The following is a 19,530-nucleotide window of genomic DNA, read 5'->3' on the forward strand; positions in this document are numbered from 1 at the left end:
CCCCCCCCCCCCCCCCCCCCCCCAGACTAGGCAATAAGAGAATGTTAACAGGTTGATGCAGTGACATGTTTTAACGAGCTAGAAGAGTTTTAATGGGCAAGACTGTTCCTCATCCAGCCCCTGTTCACGCGCAGACATCTGCAAACACACACAAAGGAACACACACATGAACAAAACACCCACGCACACTTTCAGGGGTCCCAAATTTCAACTTGAGTCAGCTTGCCAAGTAAGATGTGAAAGCGAGAACGAGAGAAACTAATCAGAGAGTGAAGAAGAAAATTCAACTGGAACTTGTATTCTGTCTGCAACTTGTTCTGAAAAAAATTATCTTCCAACAGTATTAATCTTACTGTTTATTGCTGCTGCTATGTGCTGCGTTTGTTTCCAGACTACATGACAGGTTTCTAACCAAACTAAAAAACAAAACATGACAAAAAGCTTCTGTGAAATAAACACGTTTTGGCAGCCAAGAGGACAGGAGAAACGTTATTTATGAAATTATAATGGCTGAGGTGATCAGATCCCACTTCTCACCTGACCCTTATGTAACTTTTAAGTTAAAACTTTTACTTTGTAGATAATATAAATAATTTGAAAAATGAGCAAAAAAATTTAAAAACAATAAAAAAGTTTTAAAAACTGAATGGTTTACTGTGGTTGCATTGCATTCTGGGTTCATCATCATGTATACCGCCCTGCTAAGGAAACTACGGGTGCGCCCGATTTTGTATTCAGTAAGATCTTAGTCAAGAAAAAAAATGAGAATAGATTACATATACAGATCACAACAAGACAAACACAATCAGTTATTACACACACATACACGTTAATTAAAGGTATAATGTGTAGTTTCTGTTGCCCCCATCAGGAATACTAAGTAATGACAACGCTGTTGGCATGTCCACATGATACAAGCCTTCCGTAATCGCCGTAATCCTTGCAGCCAAGGAGGACACGGAAGAGATAATAATTTTCACTCGAGCTTCTGCATGCGAAATTCCCCGGATGACACAATCTTCTGAACATCGCTACAGTGAGAAATACAGAGCGAGTCGTGTGGAGCTGATGGTCCGAATCAGCTCTGTAGCAACTCATTTGGCAATGGCTTGAATGTAACGGACATTCATTCATATAAAAAAAGATATGCTCTAAAGCTTTAAAATATTCACAAATCCTACAGAATGCAAAGAAATGAGTGTTTCGACTTCAATTTAATTCACTCGTGTTTGACTGTTTGCTAAAAAAAACTACAGTGCCACAGCTGTAATTACAAGTTGCTAGGCTACTGTTTCCAAGGTCAAGAACGAATCTTTATGTGGAAGTCGACCGCGGTCTCATCACTGCTACGTTGCAGGCAACCAGCGGCTTCTATCAAATGTTCTGACCTTGTCTAAATGATGGATGCATTATTTAACAGTGCTTTAATCTAATTTAGAAATTTAATTAATAGATCCAATACTGTTGGGTTGGCGTTTTTGCTAATACATAGTATCAAAAAAGTATAGTAAAGTTTACACTGTTAATACAAAGAAAAAAATAATCCGGTGGCCATTGACTGTCTGAAAAACCACAGATTACAGATACAGATTAATTAAGCAAACGAGATATGATTTAAATCAATTTGGGATTTATGTTATGTTCTAATCTTACTGAACATTTGCCACAACTTGCTGATGAAGGCTACATTTGTGTTGGTCACATTTTGATTCTTCTTTTTAGGTAATTCAAGCACCAGATGGCCTAAAACAGCCTGTAACAGAGACTTCAGACAGTGTGTGCACACAAAAACATCTGATCATGTGTCATTTATTTTTGGTTAGGTTTATTTTACAAAAAGTCAAATATACAGTTGATATATATTTAATATAATTTAGAGGCTTATAACTGAAAGGGATGCAAAGACTATGACAGATTTTCAAAAGCTGTTGAGGGGAAGTTAGGTTAAACTGGAATGTTTACAGTGCTAAGTTAACAAACAGAGTGAACAGTATTGACACATTACATTCATCAACTGGACATTTTAAAATAAACATGCGGGGGAGACCAAAGGTGTTGATGGAGCGGATGTTAAGGACTAAAGACACCTGACATACAAAGAGATTTTCCAGAAGTGTTAACTCGATTCTTGCAGCAAATTGGAGTGAACCATGACACAAAATGAAAAGCCATTAAAAAAAAAAAAAAAAAAAAAACTCTAGGAAAATGTGGTAGCCCTGGTTTTAAATATAGCATTTCTTTTCTGGGAACTTTGGGATTTATCAAATATACTTCTTAAGTCTATGAGCAGGTGCAAACATTAAATTCTCACTCACCTAATTCATCCATCTAGAAGCCTCTGTGGCTTCTTTCACACATAAAACGGTGTGAAGCACTGGCTAGCTCTCAGATATGCCCTGAGCTTTCAAAAAGGGGAAAAGCAACAGCAGCTTTCTGGCAAAGGCAAAGTCATTCTCCCTAAAAAAAAAAAAAATATATCAGCAAAGAGAGGGAACTGATACTCTAAATAGTTATGGTTACCGTTGCTTTTTCTTTAGCAGAAAATAAAACAGAAGTGATGAGGGATTTGTTTAGACTCGGGCGCATAAAAGGCAGGTAGACCAACCGTACTTTTGCCAAAAACATCCTTGTTTTTGTTCCCCTTATACACACTTTGAAGATGTCAGTCTTGAACATGATGATACATTTAAGAGAACTACACAACCATTGTAAAATGTTCCTTTGGTAGACAAAGCTGACTTATTGCTTAAGAAGAGAACTAATCACAGCTGACTTACTGTGGTTATGTTCATGAGGAAATCAAGTGACATTCATGGCTTTCTCTTACCAAACCCCCCCCCAGGGAATTACAATGAGAAATAGAACAGAGAGACTCGGGTCTAGACCATAAAATCAGCATAGGTTTACTTGTAAAACGTAATCAACTGCTAAAGTTCTTGTAGTGCAAGGTTAGAAGACAGACAAGTCCCAGCACACGATTTCCCAAAGGCATCCCGCCGCTAATGGGAGTCAAGCTTCAGTTATTGAAACAAAATTCCAGAAAAAGTCATCTTTGGTGTGCATCAAAACTAATGATTTTTGGTGGTCACTGTTTATCAGATTTTCTGTGAGGAGAGACATGGTTAACAAGTACGAACGTAACTGACACAAATCCATTGCGGCGACAGGTTAGTCTCTAGAGGGGATGTAACACTTTGGATTACAAATCAGCTCTTCTCAGGTGGAGAAGATTAAAACACCCCGAACAAACTGGTCGCAAGATAAAAATAAAAACTAATTGCTTGCTTTGGTAAAAGGCTTCATTTTTCGATGCATTCCTTTATATAACCTCCTAATAAGTATGTCAGCTCTTGACAAGTTAAATAAAATATACATATTATTTTTCATCCACCTTTGTTTTTCTACTGGCTGCTGTTGTGAACTTGTACATAAAATACCCCAAAAAAATGTTTAATGCTATGAGTGTAAAAAGTAGAGTTGGACACATGACGCTAACTCCAAAAATCTTCTAAGCTTTGCCTAAAGAAGTTAGAAAATAAATGTTTATATCTACAAAAGTACTTGTGTGACTTGAGTGTCACTCTGTCTCGCAGGAGTTGCATCATATGACATCTACTTTAACGTGAGACTATCAAACTTGATAAACCTGGATTCAAGTTTCCAGCGCTTTGAGCGTCATATCAGCTGTGTCGAATATCTGACTCGGGGTGTATTCCCACCTAGCTCGATCGGACCATTTATTTCAGAACCTGAGCATTTCACATTTTGGTGACACAGATACTTTATATGCCACAAATCAATCCAATGGAGTGACATTACCAGAGTTTAATCAATGTGACATCAATAATGTGTGTATACACTTAGAAAGTGTATTGTGGCACAAATTACATTTTGGCCACATGCTGTTGCCATCAGGGCAAAGATGAAGTAAAAATGCTGTACAGAGAAGATGAACTCGTCTCCCTCCTCACGGTTTATTTATGGTTTATCATCAAAAGTTCTTGGATTTTTGTGGCAGGACTTAGTTCTGTGAGACCATGTGATTATGTGAACATAATGCCTTTAGTGCCTGAAATGTAACATGCAAGTGACACTACAAATATACTTGATGCTGATTTCGGAAAAAAAACCTAGCAGTGTGTATGTGAGTTTTGTACCAGACTGAGATCAACACAATCACGCTGATGGACTACACTTTCAATCATCTCACATGCAAAAAACTAACACATCCACATTTGGAGTGGTGGAAGCAGATCATTTTCTAGTAACAGCTTCCCAGCTGAATTTAACCACGTTTTGCCCTTTTTACTTTTATTATTTATTTATTTTTCTACAAAAGAATCTGTGTATAGAAAAAATACACATTGTTTCCAAAGTGCACTGAAAGCATTGTGCACTTAAATATATAATAATGCGCAACAGGAGGAATATCTAATAAAGAGTTTAGACAATAAGAGTGCTTTCTCATTTGTGTGTTTGTATAAAAAGGTTTACTCCACACAAACGTCTGTGGGTGAAGAGTAAATGTCTTTTAGATATTTTAAAGGAGCACTTGATTTAACCTATTTTGCAGGAAGTGCCTTCCCATCAAGTTGAATCAAGCGAACCTAGAAACATTTAAAAACTATTTTTTGCCCGGGCTCGAGGACAGCTACACATGTGGCCTTTCCTCTCTCACACAACACCTCAACATCTATAAAACGAGAATAATCATCATACTCAATACTGTTATAAAACTCCCAAAAATACATTCACTGTGGACACTCGGGGTGGAGGTTGTGAGGGTCTGACACTGGTAAACACACGGCCAACACCGACATAGTGAGTGAGTGTGTGTTTTGTCATCAGACAAAGACTTGTTCGTTGAAGTTCATAAGTCTGCTATAATCCCGCAAGCATCATGCACACTCTGAGAATCTCACACACTGCACGTGAAGCTGGGGGGGGGGGGGGTATGTATCACAATGTGTCTGTCTGATGTGTGCGTGAACATGTCTGCTTCACAGGTGACGGCCGTCTGTCAGAGGTGATGGAGGTCTTTTGAACTCAGCGGGTCAGAGCAACATGTACTGGTTGTCTATCGCTCGCTTGCGACCGCGGTCAGGTTCCAGCTCATAGTCAGAGTCCCGCTGAGGGATGTGGGGGTTGGGATGGCGAAGCAGGGGTCTCCTCCCCACCGATTCACTCCGACGAAGGGGAGCAGGGGCTGACGGAGGAGGGTCAGGGACGGGGTTGGTGCGTGTGAGCGGGCGGTTTCCCGGCTGGGGAACAGAGCCGGGGCTGGAAGTGGTGCTGGTGCTGCTGGAGCAAGAGGAGCGGGGCTGGGGGACGCTGCGAGCCAAACTGCAGTGAGCCAAGCTGGGCTCAGAGCTCCACCGATGGAGGGAGAAAGGGACGAGAAGAGCGCCAGACAGCTGACCTAATTCAAAAAGAAAAAAGAAAAATGAGAAAATGAGAGTTTTAGTGACTACAAGCAAAAATGAATCCACATCGTTTTGAAGAAATCTTTGTTAATTTCCGCCCAGTATTTCCGCTCTGTTTGCACACATGGCGGGTGTCAACAAAGACGGATGTAAGTGGACAAACGAGGAGACAAGAGACTTTTTGAATTTAATTTACCAGCAAAATGTAATTGATATTTTAGATAGCAAAAATCTACGAAATGACATAATTTATCAGGAACTTGCAAAGGAAATGGGCTACAAAGGTTACGAAAAGCTGTGGGACGTCCTGCGGAGTAAAGGGAAGGCACTCAAACAGCGAGCAATGTGTTGATAATGTCGTGGTTTTCTTATTCTACCTTGATATGTCGCTAACAGCTGGCACAAAAGCACTATCATAACTTATTGAATCATTTGTTGGAAGACGGCATGATCCATTTTGTCTAGCAAAACGTTCGCAAATGTTTACTTCATTGTTGTTTGATTCAGTCTGAAAATGAATGGAAACACCTTAAAATGCCTCAAATCAATTTGATATACCAAGTTGATCGCAACAGCGTGTCACGTCATTACGCACAGGTTTTTTTACCTGCGTTAAAGCCGATGGATGGAAACACACTTCCACCAGCTTTATTCACATGAGTTTTTTTTACCAAACTTCAGATAATTTGATTGACAAGTGAATGGAAACTTCGCTGTTGATGTAAACATCTATTAAAGTTTGCAGAACAACTTCCTTTTTCAAATGTGACCAACAACACTTTCACTGCAATGACAAATTCCAACCAACATTTTGTGTTTTTTTTCATTTTGGGTTATACTGCCTCGTGAACAGCTCCAATAAAGATTTTATACGCAATGACCGAAAATAATTTACTTTTACTTTTTTTAGGAAACTTGCTTATTTCATGAAGAAAAACAATAATTAATCAATAATAAAAAATATATATATCATTTTATGTAACAAACCTGTTTTTAATTCATTCCTCTAAAAGTATTTTGCAATCTCTCAGATGTATCCTGTGACCCAGTAGAGGGGCCCAACCCTCAGGTTGGGTACCAGTGGTTTCAATATTTCCAACCTGATCTGATTTTCTGACTGTTTGTTTGTTTCTATGCAATGTTACCATATCTAATACAAATACTGGTAAATACTACAAAAAATAAGAGCCAAGTTGTAATAAAGATGTTAATGTAAAAATCAGCTCAGACATAAATCACTTCTCGGTCAAGCTTGATTTATGTTTCTGCAGAGGCTCCACGCAAAGCTTTTGCCGTAGCCCAGGAAATAAGTCGGGGGAAACGCAACGCTACCAAGCCACATCTGAGCGACGTACGTCGCCGCGACGGGTAGTTACATTTATCGACAGGTACAAGTCAGGCTGCAGCGTAGGGTCAGGCGTAGGTTTGTGTCTCCATGTTCATACGCATGTAGCAACAGCATAGATTATAACGTAGAAGTGTAAATCAAGCTTTTGACAAAGAGATATGACTGAGAGGAGGATAGTAGAGTCTCACCCTGTGATGGAGGGCTGGAGCCCGCCACTACGAAGCTGGAGAGAGTGACGGCACCAGCGGCTCCACACTCTAGCGGGATGGGGAAGAGGCGGAAGTGACCGAGCATGTCCATAACAGAGGGGAAGCGCAGGTGCTGTACCCTGCACTGACCCCATTCTGTTAGCGAGAGGCGTAAGTGCTGCGGAGACAGAGAGACACAGATGTGAGGTGAAAAAAATAAAATAACATTTGACATACAGTTTATTATTTTATTTTATTTTTAAAGAGGACTTTTTGGGGCAGTTTTAGGCCTTTATTAATAGGACAGCTGAAGAAATAAAAGGAGAGAGGGGAGAGAATGACATTCAGCAACAGGCCACAGGTCGGAGTCAAATCTGGGCCCGCTCTACCAACTGAGCTATCCGGGCGCCATACATCCAGTTTGAGCCAGAGCTGAATCTGGATGTGAACTAAAATGCCAGTGTGAACGAGCGCTCAGTCAGGCATGGTGAGGAGACGTACCTTTGCTTTTCCCTGGTAGTTAAACGTGAGGACGTAGTCTCCTCTTCGTGTCTCACTCTGTCGAACCAGAAACACTCCATGTCCCTCCGGTCCAGAGCTCTGAACCAGATAGGCGGCCTTGACGCGGGAGATGGGCCCGTGGAACCAGGGGTAGGAGAACAGGAAGTGATCAGCCTTCTGGACAACCTGCTCGGGCAGGGCAAACGTGATGGGGCCTGGAGGATTGAACGGAGAAACAAGATGGTTTCTTAAGCTATGTTTTTGGGTTTTATTGACCAAAACTTTACTGTTTAGTTTCAGTGTCAACATTCCCATCCATGTTGTTTTTAGCCACAGCAGGCATCTGTTTCCAGCAAAGAAGCTCTAAAAAGCTACTGTACACTTTCTGCTAAGCAGTAAATGGAAAATAGACAAAGTTAGCGACTAGTGGAGTATTTAACGACTAAATAGACAGATTTCCCTCAGGAGTTGGTAGAGACTAAAACAGAGCTAAAAGTAGAGTGAGTTGCCATTAGAGCTTATAATTTCAGTTTATTATTTGTGACTTAAAATTTTGTATTCTTCATTTTTTAACTAAATACCAAACATACAACTCACAACATGAACACACTGGAACCTGGGTCCCTGCAATCCGACATTATCATATATCCCAGGCCAAAATTCCTGGACCTTATCACAGAAATATAGGACATGAAGTAATTGGCCATCCTCCAGACCTAATTCTATATTTTCTGGCTCCTTACAAATGGAGGAGTTAAGACACCACCTGTGTTTGAATGGAGTAACCCTGCTAGATCTACTCGGCTTCGCGACCCAGGTGGCGAGGTGGGTTTGATCAGGTCTATGAACAAAAGACTTAACTCCAGCCTTGGCTTGTATTTTAAAGGTGGTCTAAGCAATGTTGGGTTACGTTCCTTCTTATTGAAGTATTTTCAAACAAAACAAGACAAGCTTGCCCTTCCCTCCTCCTCACCCCGTCCCCTCTTCTCCCTTCTGTGCTTCCGCGTACTAACACCCCAACCTACCCCCAGATCCTTCTTGTCTGTTATTGGCTGGAAAGCTGTAACACTGTTTGTGTATTCTTCGTGGTGCAGGTTGGCCCAGTTTATTTTTATTGCCGCTTGTAGACCCTGGGCTGTCTACAGAGACTGCGATTGTTTACAGTGTGTTCTGGGGACAGGCAGCTCGCAGATAGTGAGGAGTTGTTTGCTGTATGCAACAACAAATGTTAGCCTAAAACTTGTGTGACATCGCTTAAAGCACCTTTAAGTTTGGCAGGATACAGGATTCAGAATCTCACCTCTCTATCATGAAGCTTTTTCTTACACTCCTTGAACCTGTCACGCTTTATCTGTATCTAGAAATAGCATTATGTTGTTATTCTGCCAGGACAGCTTGCCCTTGCCTCTCGCCGCCCACAACACCAGGTACCGGTCCAATGATCTTAAGAATCTCGCCAGAATGGTCCGGGGTCAGTCTCTGGCATGGGGCTGCTGGCCGGCGGTTCTGTGTGCACGCTCAATCTCAATCTCTCCTTCAATCTCCGGCAACTTCCAAATCAACTCACCTAAACTTCTCTGGATCTCTTCCTTCCTTACCCTTGAGGATGCCCAAAAAACGGACATTATTGCATTGGGATACATTTTTTAAAAAATCTTCATTTTTTTCCCCCCAAAGTATGTCGGCCTCTCAAAACGTGGTCTTTATTTATATTATCAAAGGTTTGGACATTGTTTCTGTTGGTTATGATAATATATGCTGAATTTATTGCTGAAATCTGGGAACAGCAAGATGACTACAACAACCAACCAAAGACAATTAATAAATCACATTTTAAAGATTTAAAGCCAACACTTGCTAAAGAAGTCAACTAGGGACCCACCCAATGGAACAACCTCCCCATGCATATTAAAGCGGCACAGACCTTACAAACGTTTAAATCACTGCTTAAGACGCACCTGTTTCCTGTGGCTTTTAAACCTCGTTAACCTGGATTCTGATGTTTTAAAGTGTTGTTTGTATTTGACATCGACCCTGTTCAGCACTTTGGTCAACTGTTGTTATTTTTAAATGTGCTATAGAAATAAAATTGACATTGACATTGACAACTACAATCGTAAGATCTGAGAAAAGTAATTTAGCATTGATTTTGCATTCAATCATCAAAAAAATTAACACACAACTACAACCGATTGTTGAGTGTTGATGATGTGTCTTCAACCTCTCCTTCTGTTATCATGTCTTGTATATCACTCACTTTGACTTCCTAACTCCGAGCTCCCTCTTTGATTGACTGGAGACGAGTTGTCAGCTGGGCAGAGGAGAGGCTCCAGATCCACGCTGCCTGACCTAGAGGACAAGAAAAGTTTCAGATTACACACACTGTATCTACAACACATGTATGTTATTCTCATTGTGGACCACCTGGGAAGGAAAATGGGTCAATTTCATGATTATTTCATTTGAAGTCATTCGTTCCCATCTGGATTTCACCATCTGTCTTATAATAAAGCATCAGCTCTGCTTGTGCTGGAAGATCAGTGTCTTCTTTCTGTTTTGTGGTGAAGAGATATTCAAGTTGGGGATCAATAAGCAGTATAAAATAAGTTGCTGTAAAATGCAGTGCAGAGGCTTTATTTAGTAACTGTAATTACATCGGTGCCTCAAAAATATATGTGTTGATGATTTATTGATGTTAAGATGCTACATATCACTTTTCTTGTGTGTGTGTGTGTGTGTGTGTTGGTGGGGTGAGTCTAGTGAACATGGAAGAAACAGCAGGCTGAAGAAAAACAAAGACACCAAGCACAGACAGGAAGTGGGTCCAGTTCACCAGTTCACATCTGAACTGTTCTTCTGTTTCACTAAGCGCACACACAAACACATACACACACACACACACACACACACACACACACACACACACACACACACACCAGATTAAAGGAAGGTTAAAGAGGGAAGCCTGAGCAGATCCTGCTAAAATGCTGACATGATTTTGCAGCACTCTCAATAACAGGAAGACAAGTCTCCTTTTGCCTCACTCTTGCATGTGTGCGTGCGTGCGTGTTTGTGTGAGAGTTCTTGTTACGAAAAGTGAGGACATTTTGCTTAGTGTGGACATTTTAGCTAGTCAGCAATGCTACACCTCGAACATCCGACCACATCTAAAAGGAAAAGTGTTTATACTTGTTACAAATGGCCCCCACTAGAAAAGGATCATAGCATCACACTGCCTTCCTCATCTCTCTTTTGCAGTTTTTTGTAGTCTCAACTTGATGAATCATGCAAACTAGGATGATGACACACAATTTCAGACAATAGGTCTTTTTTTTAACACATTTAGAGTAGGAAAAGTACAGGTGTTCTTAAAAATGATAGATCTGTTCCATTCAAATGTCCCAGTGAGCTGTAACAGTGAGCCAGCATGCACGAATTCAGGACCCTGAAACACCTGTGTTCTTCCTGCTGTGACATGTTCCAAGGCCTTCAGTGAGAAGAGCCTATCTTTTCTCAAAGGGCATTCATGGTGTTGCACTCTGGTGTACACGCAAAAAAGGACAAAAGTAGTTGTGTTAAGAATGAACAAGAGGCTTGAGAGGGAAGATCAAACCCTGCCTTCTTTCATAACTTTGCACAGCTGGCAAATCCCTGTACAAAGTCATGATTGTTTGACCGTTGTTCCAATAGGTATCGACAGATTGGCTCTAATCAAATGAATGAGAGGGTTAAAGTCGGTCTGAGCTTGAAATTTAAACAGTCTAACAAGCACTCCGTTGGAAGCAGCCTGAGGCATGTGAGCTCAGAATTAGGATTAGGTTAAGAATCGGCATGGACTTGTGATGTTAACAATTCAGATGTGGAGACAAAAGATGCATCATGTTAACTGCAGTCCTTTCCATGAATTTAGCACAAAAAAGAAGAGGGACAAGGGTTTTGAAACTCAAATGTCTTTTCCTCATTCAATAATCCGCAGAAAAGAAGAAATCGACACCTGTGAGTGCACTAGGCTATTTATAGATATATAGATATTTGGGCACATAATTGCAGCAAATTGCAGATACAGTATATGAGTATCGTTGTACATGTCGGCTGTAACAAGAAATTGCCCTTTAGAAGTTGCAAACTATGTTTGAGGTTGTTAGAACCAGTGTCTACATTGCGTAGTTTGTCCACCAGAAGGCACTGAACTAGTGGATTTTTAAGTGTAAAATATCCCATTCAGTATGCATCTTGGTTAGAAAAGAAAAAATATTGTTCGGACTTTACTGCACACACACGCACACTCTCTGACAAAAAATACTAGCACGTGCACTTTGATGCATGAAATGCCTGGCCATGTTTTGAAATGTTTGAATAAAATAGAGAAAAGAAAAATATAAGACTTTGTGAGGTATCTAAATAAACACTGAATTCAGAGCGATCTCTGGCCACACTTCCACAGTAGATGAGTGTTCACTGTACTGCCGACTGACTGTGTGTACATGTGTGTGTGTATGTGTGTGTGTGTGTGTGTGTGTGTGTGTGTGTGTGTGTGTGTGTGTGTGTGTGTGTGTGTAAGAGCATTACAGACATCTGCAGAAATGAAAAGGTCCTGAGATTCTCCCGAGTCTCAGACCTCCCCCACACTTCCTTACTTGCTCACACACACACAGCCACACACTAAAACTTATAAAAGCTTTCTGGGGTCTTATTTATCACACTTAAATGAAAGACAAACACTGCAATATTCCTCTAAACTGTATTACAGTATTAAGTATCAGTATGAATATTACTTAATATAGAGAATTGCCCCAAATAACTTAGCAGAGAATGGGCTGCAGCTCATTGTAGTGAACCACCAAGGCTAGTGTATACTAGTCCTATTTACTAACATACTGATGGTTTGGGTGGTTGCTTTAGTTTCTTCTTCTCCTTCTTTGGTTTTTGGTCCTGTCTGTCTCCTCCTGTTTGTGTCTTAGTTTCCTACCCAGTGTTGTGTGGTAGTCTTCTGTTTCCTGTTTTGTTTTGATAGTATGGTTTCCTGTTTTGTCTAGTCTTGCCTAGTTTTACTTTGGTCTGTCTGATTGTGCTGCCCCGCCCTAATGTGATTCACCTGACGCATCACCTGTTCCTCGTTACCTCTTGTATTTAACCTCTTCGTCTTTTGTCAGCTTGCTCTTGTACCTTGTTCCCTTCATATGCGTGCGACAGTGTTACCCTGTTTTGGTATTGCCTTCTCCTTCGTTTTCTATGGAAATAAAGCCTTGTGAAGTTCTCTCCTGCCTGCCTTCCCTTCTCTGCTTTTGGGTTCTCCTTCATCCCGCGTAACAATAATATTACTATATTTCTTTTAGGTTTCACTACTCTCTAATGTTTTTCTGTGAATATATTGCCTTTTTTCAACAGTGGAATGCAAAAAATGTGACCGGGAATGAAGGAAGAGAGGAACGGGGAGTAACCCTCTCACGCAACTCTCCAACTTTAGTAAGTTTAACTTTAAAAAATACATAAAGGGAGCACCTTGGTGGCTGTGTGGTTACAATGCATGCCATATAACCACCATAGTTCCAGCTTTGATTACAACCTTGGGACTATTGTTACATGTCAAACCCCTCTCTTGCTTCCCTGTTTCAACACTGTCCTCTGTCAAATAAAGGAGAAAATGCCCCCCCCCCCCAAAAAAAAAATATATAGTATAGTATTAAAGTATAAACTACTTTTATTGTCTAACGTGCAAGCTGTAACAGAATATTCTCCACACCAGATGTGTAACCTCTCAAAGGCTTAGTGTAAATATTAAGTTGACTGATGAGTTTGATAAATGACTATTTCCAGGACTACTCCAAATATAACATGGCTCAAACCTGCTCTGGTCTGAAGAGCCCTAAAGCAAAGGAAGTCATGCACTAACTTCCCTTTTTGTGTTAAAGTGTTTCTCACCTGTTGCTGATACATTCTTTTAGCTCTGTGGTCCACGAGCTGACCTGCTGGTCGTTGTCCGTCTCAAATATCAGACTACCTCGATTAACCTGCAGAGACAAAGATGCTATTAAATATACCATCCACTTTATATAGACTACTACATAGTGCAGTGCAAGAAGTGGCCAATACACATTAAAGCTTTTCTAATGCTATACAAACACAAACACAAACAGGATATTTAAGGCGTAATATTGCCAATCAGGTGGCACACCTTATTCTAAGTTTTGTAGCTTATTCTAATGATCAAAAACCAGGTTCAAGTAATACACCACCTTAAAGTTACAATTTTGAAGATCTCCGTTTCTTTCTCTTTTGGGGCACTTACTGTATGCCGATAAGGGAATTATTCTCTCACATGAGTGAGTGAGTTTTGTCTGTAGTCATTGCTTTTTCCTATGTTTTTTTGGCCATTGAAACCATTTCCTTGCAAAGCAAGTAGAGACCAGAAAAACAGTCTGCTTCACACACAAGTAAGTTAATGAGCTGCGTTCACTTGGCGGACCAACCACTTATGGGTGCCGCTTGTGATTTTTCCCAATTTGTATCAGTAATCAGTGGACCACAGGCTCTATCACCATGTGTTGCCTCATTCGGCGATAGAAAGTGACTTAACGGACATTTGTTTAAATACAAATCTTCAAGATTATTACTTTAAAAAAAGGCTACCAAAACTGATAGAAAAACCCAGCACACTTTCCACAACTGTTGTGTAAAACTGCTATCAAATACTCACTGCTGTGGCTGTAAATAAGTTTGTTACTTTCCACTGGATTGCAATGGTTTGCACAGCCAAAGAAACGGCAGTATATTTTGGTAAAACAATGGTCGATAGAGCATGTGAATGAACAGTAGAGGAGTGATTGGTGATGTGAGAAGTTTCTGTGGATGCGTTTCTCTCATGTAAATATATGTTATGACAGCCATCTTTTCACCATTTGATCCTCGAGAGACGAGGTTTGCGTGGAGTTTAAACTAACAAGGTCTAAATGAAGGCGGTTTGGTGAGTTTTGTTATGAAATCATATGACACAATGATTGTCCTGTTTCCTCTTCATGTTGGATTTAAGGGTTGAAGAAAGCAAATGGGGATGTAAACAACCCAGCGGGCAGAGTCTTTTCGATCAGAATTCTATATACACTTAGTTGAAAACATGTACATACCTTTAAAACAAATGTGTTTAAGTTGTCAGGCATCTCCAGCCGGTTGCAACGACGGACTTCTTGAATGTCTGAGCAGGGAGTTGTGAGCTTGGGACTGGAAGCCTGAAAAACAACAAAGACGTGATGACAGATCAGACGTTACTCTCATTAAATGTAAAACAAAAAGGCACAACGACAAAAAAAAGAAAAGAGTGTGACTAAGTGCGCGTTAACCTTATGATTATATTCTAACAGTATATAAGTATTTGTGTAATGAGGAAATTAGTCTTTAACTAGCTTCTGATGTCTAAGGTGGCTAACCATGGCATACTGGCAAATGCTCTGAATATCTTGGTGAGGTGTAAGAAAGAAAAGGCAAAATATGTGGTGTGTTAGGTGAATCTGCCTTCTAAACCTGAAGATCATTTGTGGTAAACTCCCTCTTTTGGGCTGTAAAAATGTGGTGCTTCTGGCATACAAGCATCTGCTTCACACCCCAAGCTGGCTCAAAGCTTTGCAGCAAGCAAACTCACACAGTCTTTGTTACTCAATTGCACACTAGTGCACCAAGGTGTACATTTGTACATTTCTAGCTCAATATTGCACCTATGTTTTCAATTTCATTCAAATATCTAGCATATCAGCAATGTGGCTTGTACTTGCAAACACACAAAAAGCTTTTCTGGAACTGAGAAAGGTAAAAAAGACTTGACTAGGTTGCCACTGCAATATGTCTTGTTTTAAGGTTGATCAGCTAAGCAACAGATACCACACTATACCACAGGATGTTCATATGTACAGTATTTTCAGTCTCTATATCTGTATGCACGTGTGAGTGTGAAGCCTCAGTGCTGCTACAACTGATGCCTCCTTAGTGAAAGAAAATACAGCGAATTGTATGAAGAAGAAGAACAAGAAGAAGAAAAAGAAGAACAACAAGAGTAGAGGAGCTCTCATGGCGGAGCTCCAAGGTGGACCCAACAGGGACAACCTGTGGAAGAATAAGATACTAGGGGCTTCCTGGTGGCTGTTTGACTTGAGTAACACAGCATTAACTCCTGATGCTGGGACTTTTGAGTCAGGCTTGTAACCTTTTCTGCAAAAGCATTGGTGGCATTGACTTTTATGCACTTATTAAAAGAACGTATGGAGCTAGGCCAACACCGTCTATCCCAAAATAGACCATTTCATATCTCAGTAACTATATACTGTGCATAACAATACAACATGTTTTACTGGTTAGTAAATAAATAATAGTCTATATGAAATAGTGCTTTTCAGGTGTTCCATTAATCACTCCGCCCAAGTAGCAGTGATGCGGCTTCTGAGAATATATTTCCCAATTTGTATACGGTTAGAAGATGGCTGTGTCTCATGTGACCTTGTTATTTGTACACCCTGTGACTCTAAAAAAGCCCAACATGTAAATAGGAACAAGTTGCCGTTATTTTTGGCACTTATTTGAAGCAGTGGGCTAAATGGAGCCGGTTACCTCTAGCATCTGTGGCAAGCTAGCCTACAGACTGAGAATGCATGGATTTATCTAATTCTGGGGATACGGTAAATAAGCCCCAATAAGTTGCCGTGTTCCTTTAATCTACCAGCAATTAAAGTGAAGAGCACTAAACTTTTCAAGCACACAGCTAACAAGTTTCACTTGGATCAAAATCAAACCCTAAAAAAAAAAGAAGTGGAGAGTGAGTAGCGTGAGAGAGCAGAAGCAGCAAAAGGAAACAGACGAGACAGAGAAAGACATGGCGTTGGGTGGGAGAAGAGGGAGCAGGGAAGAGCAGAAGAAAGAGCAGGGAGGACAGATTCCAGGACTTTATGCACCAGATGACTTTGAGTCTATGTGACACTTTGTGTGAGCCTGAGGAATGTTTATGATAATCCTACACATACACACACACACACACACACGTGCACACACACACACACACAAACAGACAGATAAAAACACACATCAAAAGAGCAGATTAAACCTCCTACTTGTCCAATTTTCTCAACTTGCAGATGATGTGAACAAACCCCATAAGTCCAAGCAATCTTTGTTTTAACCACAGTGTCTAATACTATCAATAAAAAGCACTGTGACGCGGAAATGAGAGGGATGTGACTCATTTAGAGAGATCTGAGTCAGTAAATGAGGAACTCTACAAGTTGTACTTGGTACCAAATTGCTGCCACCATTGAATTTTAGTCAAGGATGCTCAGAGAAATTCTGCTTCTTCAGATTCATAATAAAATGTTCAGGTTTTCTTATAACTGTCCTGTGCAGAAAGATAATCTGAGAGAGATACTATCAATACATTCTCAGAGGAAACGTGTGGACACTTGCAGAACAGACCAGAGACACATACAGAGCATGGACTGCAATACAGAGTAAATAAAATGGTGTTATTGAACAAGATACTATGCAAAACAAACGCTTGTTGAGTGGTAATAGACTCATAGACTCATTCAGATTATTTGAGGAATACATGAATAAAATCAATAAATTAGATTGATGTTATGTTTAATTCATTTTTGGCCTTAGTAGGTAACAAAACAATTTCACTTCAAGGTTGCTTTCATCATATTCAACTGAAAATATTAAACTAGTCAGACAGAGCAAGAATCTGAAGATGTCATCTTGGACTTTGGCGAACTGTAACATTACGCAACACAGACTTGTAGCATTTCTTGTGTTTTTTGGTGAATAATAAGAAAAATGATCAACAGATCAATCGGTAATAAAATAAAATAACTAGTTATCGCAGCCCTACAAACAACAAATATCAGAATGATTAAATCAAAAAGATTTGATAACTCTTAACTGTGTGTGGCTGTGTGTGTAAGCATATGGACTTCGGTAGGTTGGACTCATCTCATTATTTGAGAGATTGTGAATGAATTTCTGTCTGACTAAGAGCATCTTTGAGGAACCATATGTGCCGTGGAGGGAAAAAAAGAAGAAAAAAAGAAAAGACAAACAGGCAGCAGATGTCTGACTGGTTGAGCAACATAACAGGCCTGATTTCTATAAATCATCTTCATCAGGGGAGCAAGTTTAAACTCACAGCACATCCTGCAACGGCAAAGTGTAGTCTGTAAACGTATGCACACAATAACCAAACCTTTTTACTGTTTTTCTTCTTTTTTCTAATCTGCATATAACCCCTTCAAGATTATTACCTATAACAGCACAAAGCAATGTGGGGAAAATGTGTGAGCATTCATGAACTGTGTATTTGTCTTTAATGCAATAAAAAATGACCACAAAGATACAAAACAACTAATGTAAAAAGAGACAAAAAAAAACCACAAGAAGATGCAAAAAGAAACACTAGATCACAGAGATGCAAAATGACCACAAAGCGACGCAAAATGACCACAAAGAGGCGCAAAATGACATGCTTAGTGACTAAAAAGAGACACGAAAAAAACTACAAAGACATGCAAGTGAGACCCAAAACAGGATGCAAAATTAACACAAAAAGGCACAAAATGAGCAAAAGGGAATCAAAATAACTATAATGAAGCAAAACGTGATGCAAAGTAATTACTAAGGGATAAAAAATAACCAAAAAAAACAACCAGAAAGACTCAAATTTATTATTATCAAGAACCAGGGTTTTAAATTCAAGATGGAAGATATTTCTCGTCACACTGGTTATACAAGCACTGCCGTGTAAAAAGCTTATAGCTGTGTCAAAACACACTTTTAATTATTTTACAAAGGTTCCCCCATTCTTGTTCCCCTGGTTTGCAGATGTGTGAGTGACAAGTTTTTGGAATAACAAGACTGCAGACCTAATCCCTTGCTATAGAGGACGCCAAAAACAAAAGGTAATGTAACATGTCCTTACCAACTGGTACCTGGCATTAACCTCCTCAACACACAATACACTCTACAGTGGACTGAGAGAAACATAAAACAGGCAGATTCAGACAAAGTCAGAGTGTGAGCATAATGGGCTTTGTAAACAGAATCTATATCTAGTTCTAGGTCTATTCTTGTTTTGCCAGCAGATCTCAAGTCTATGGCCTTAAAGTGTGACTGTTCCTCATCCTGCAACTGTGAAAGCAATAAAGTGGTACCAAACAAAAGTTACTGCATGCTCATAGCTTCAGTGGACATTATGTCAAAATGTCTCATAGTTTAAAGTTGTGAGTGAGACTGTAGCGTGTGTTACAGCTTGTTCTTTTGGCTTCATGATTCTATTGGCCTGTTTAATCTGCCAGTTAGCTACACTTGTAGTTTGTAAAGAGCTTAACAGTCTTGCCTCTGCTCCGAGAGAGCTTAGGTTCCTGAATTTCCCATTCATGTCTCCCATTGACGTCTGGAAAAATCTGTGTATAAAGAGTTTAGACCATGCCTTAGGCTAACCAGCTACGACGTGACTCATAAACATACAGCACATCTTTTTGAGTGAAAAAATGAACAAAATACTCAAAAAAAGTTAAAGGTACAAGACTGTGGACATATGTAGCCTGCTTTTCCCAGTGTTTAGTTTGAGTTAACATGACTTTAGACTAGGCCTGCATGATTCAAAAATACAAATCACGATTTTTTTGCTTAGAATTGATATCACGATTCTCTGCCACAATTGTTTTGACCATGACAAAACAAAACAAATTGGCAGTAATAAACCAAGGTTATTATAGTTTTTCTTTTTTTTTGTTTGCTTTCATATTCAGTTCAGTGTTAATTAAGTTTTTAAAGCGGGTTTGCTAGTTTATTTTTTGAAAATGCTTAGTTTTAGTTTAGTTTTTTATTAGTTTAGTCTTTTTTGTAATATGGGTTATTACTTGGGGGATTTGAAAAGGTCAGAAAAAGTATTGTGTAATAATACCTAAACAAAAACATCAATGTATTCAATGTATTCAACAATTACACCAGTACAAACTACACTCACTGGCCACTTTATTAGGTACCCCATGCTAGTAACGGGTTGGACCCCCTTTTGCCTTCTGAACTGCCTCAA

General features: G+C 39.8%; 1 protein-coding gene across 4 annotated transcripts in view; it reads right to left on the minus strand.

Moving 5' to 3' along the window:
- sh2b3 (SH2B adaptor protein 3) overlaps window positions 1-19,530 on the minus strand; it is a 62,347-nt gene that overhangs the window by 6,109 nt on the left and 36,708 nt on the right. For 2 of the 4 annotated variants that reach the window (XM_034873129.1, XM_034873128.1), the window contains exons 3-8: window positions 14,585-14,686; window positions 13,383-13,471; window positions 9,718-9,809; window positions 7,461-7,675; window positions 6,960-7,137; window positions 5,055-5,419 (exon numbers count right to left, since the gene is read on the minus strand). In XM_034873129.1, coding sequence (XP_034729020.1) covers window positions 5,055-5,419; window positions 6,960-7,137; window positions 7,461-7,675; window positions 9,718-9,809; window positions 13,383-13,471; window positions 14,585-14,686 — 1,041 coding nt within the window. Of the gene's footprint in view, window positions 1-2,101; window positions 5,420-6,959; window positions 7,138-7,460; window positions 7,676-9,717; window positions 9,810-13,382; window positions 13,472-14,584; window positions 14,687-19,530 lie in introns of those variants that run through there. The other 2 variants (XR_004656831.1, XM_034873130.1) reach the window with 2 other exon arrangements.

The sequence above is a fragment of the Etheostoma cragini genome, chromosome 5, assembly GCF_013103735.1.
Source record: "Etheostoma cragini isolate CJK2018 chromosome 5, CSU_Ecrag_1.0, whole genome shotgun sequence".
NCBI classification, from domain to species: Eukaryota; Metazoa; Chordata; class Actinopteri; order Perciformes; family Percidae; genus Etheostoma; species Etheostoma cragini.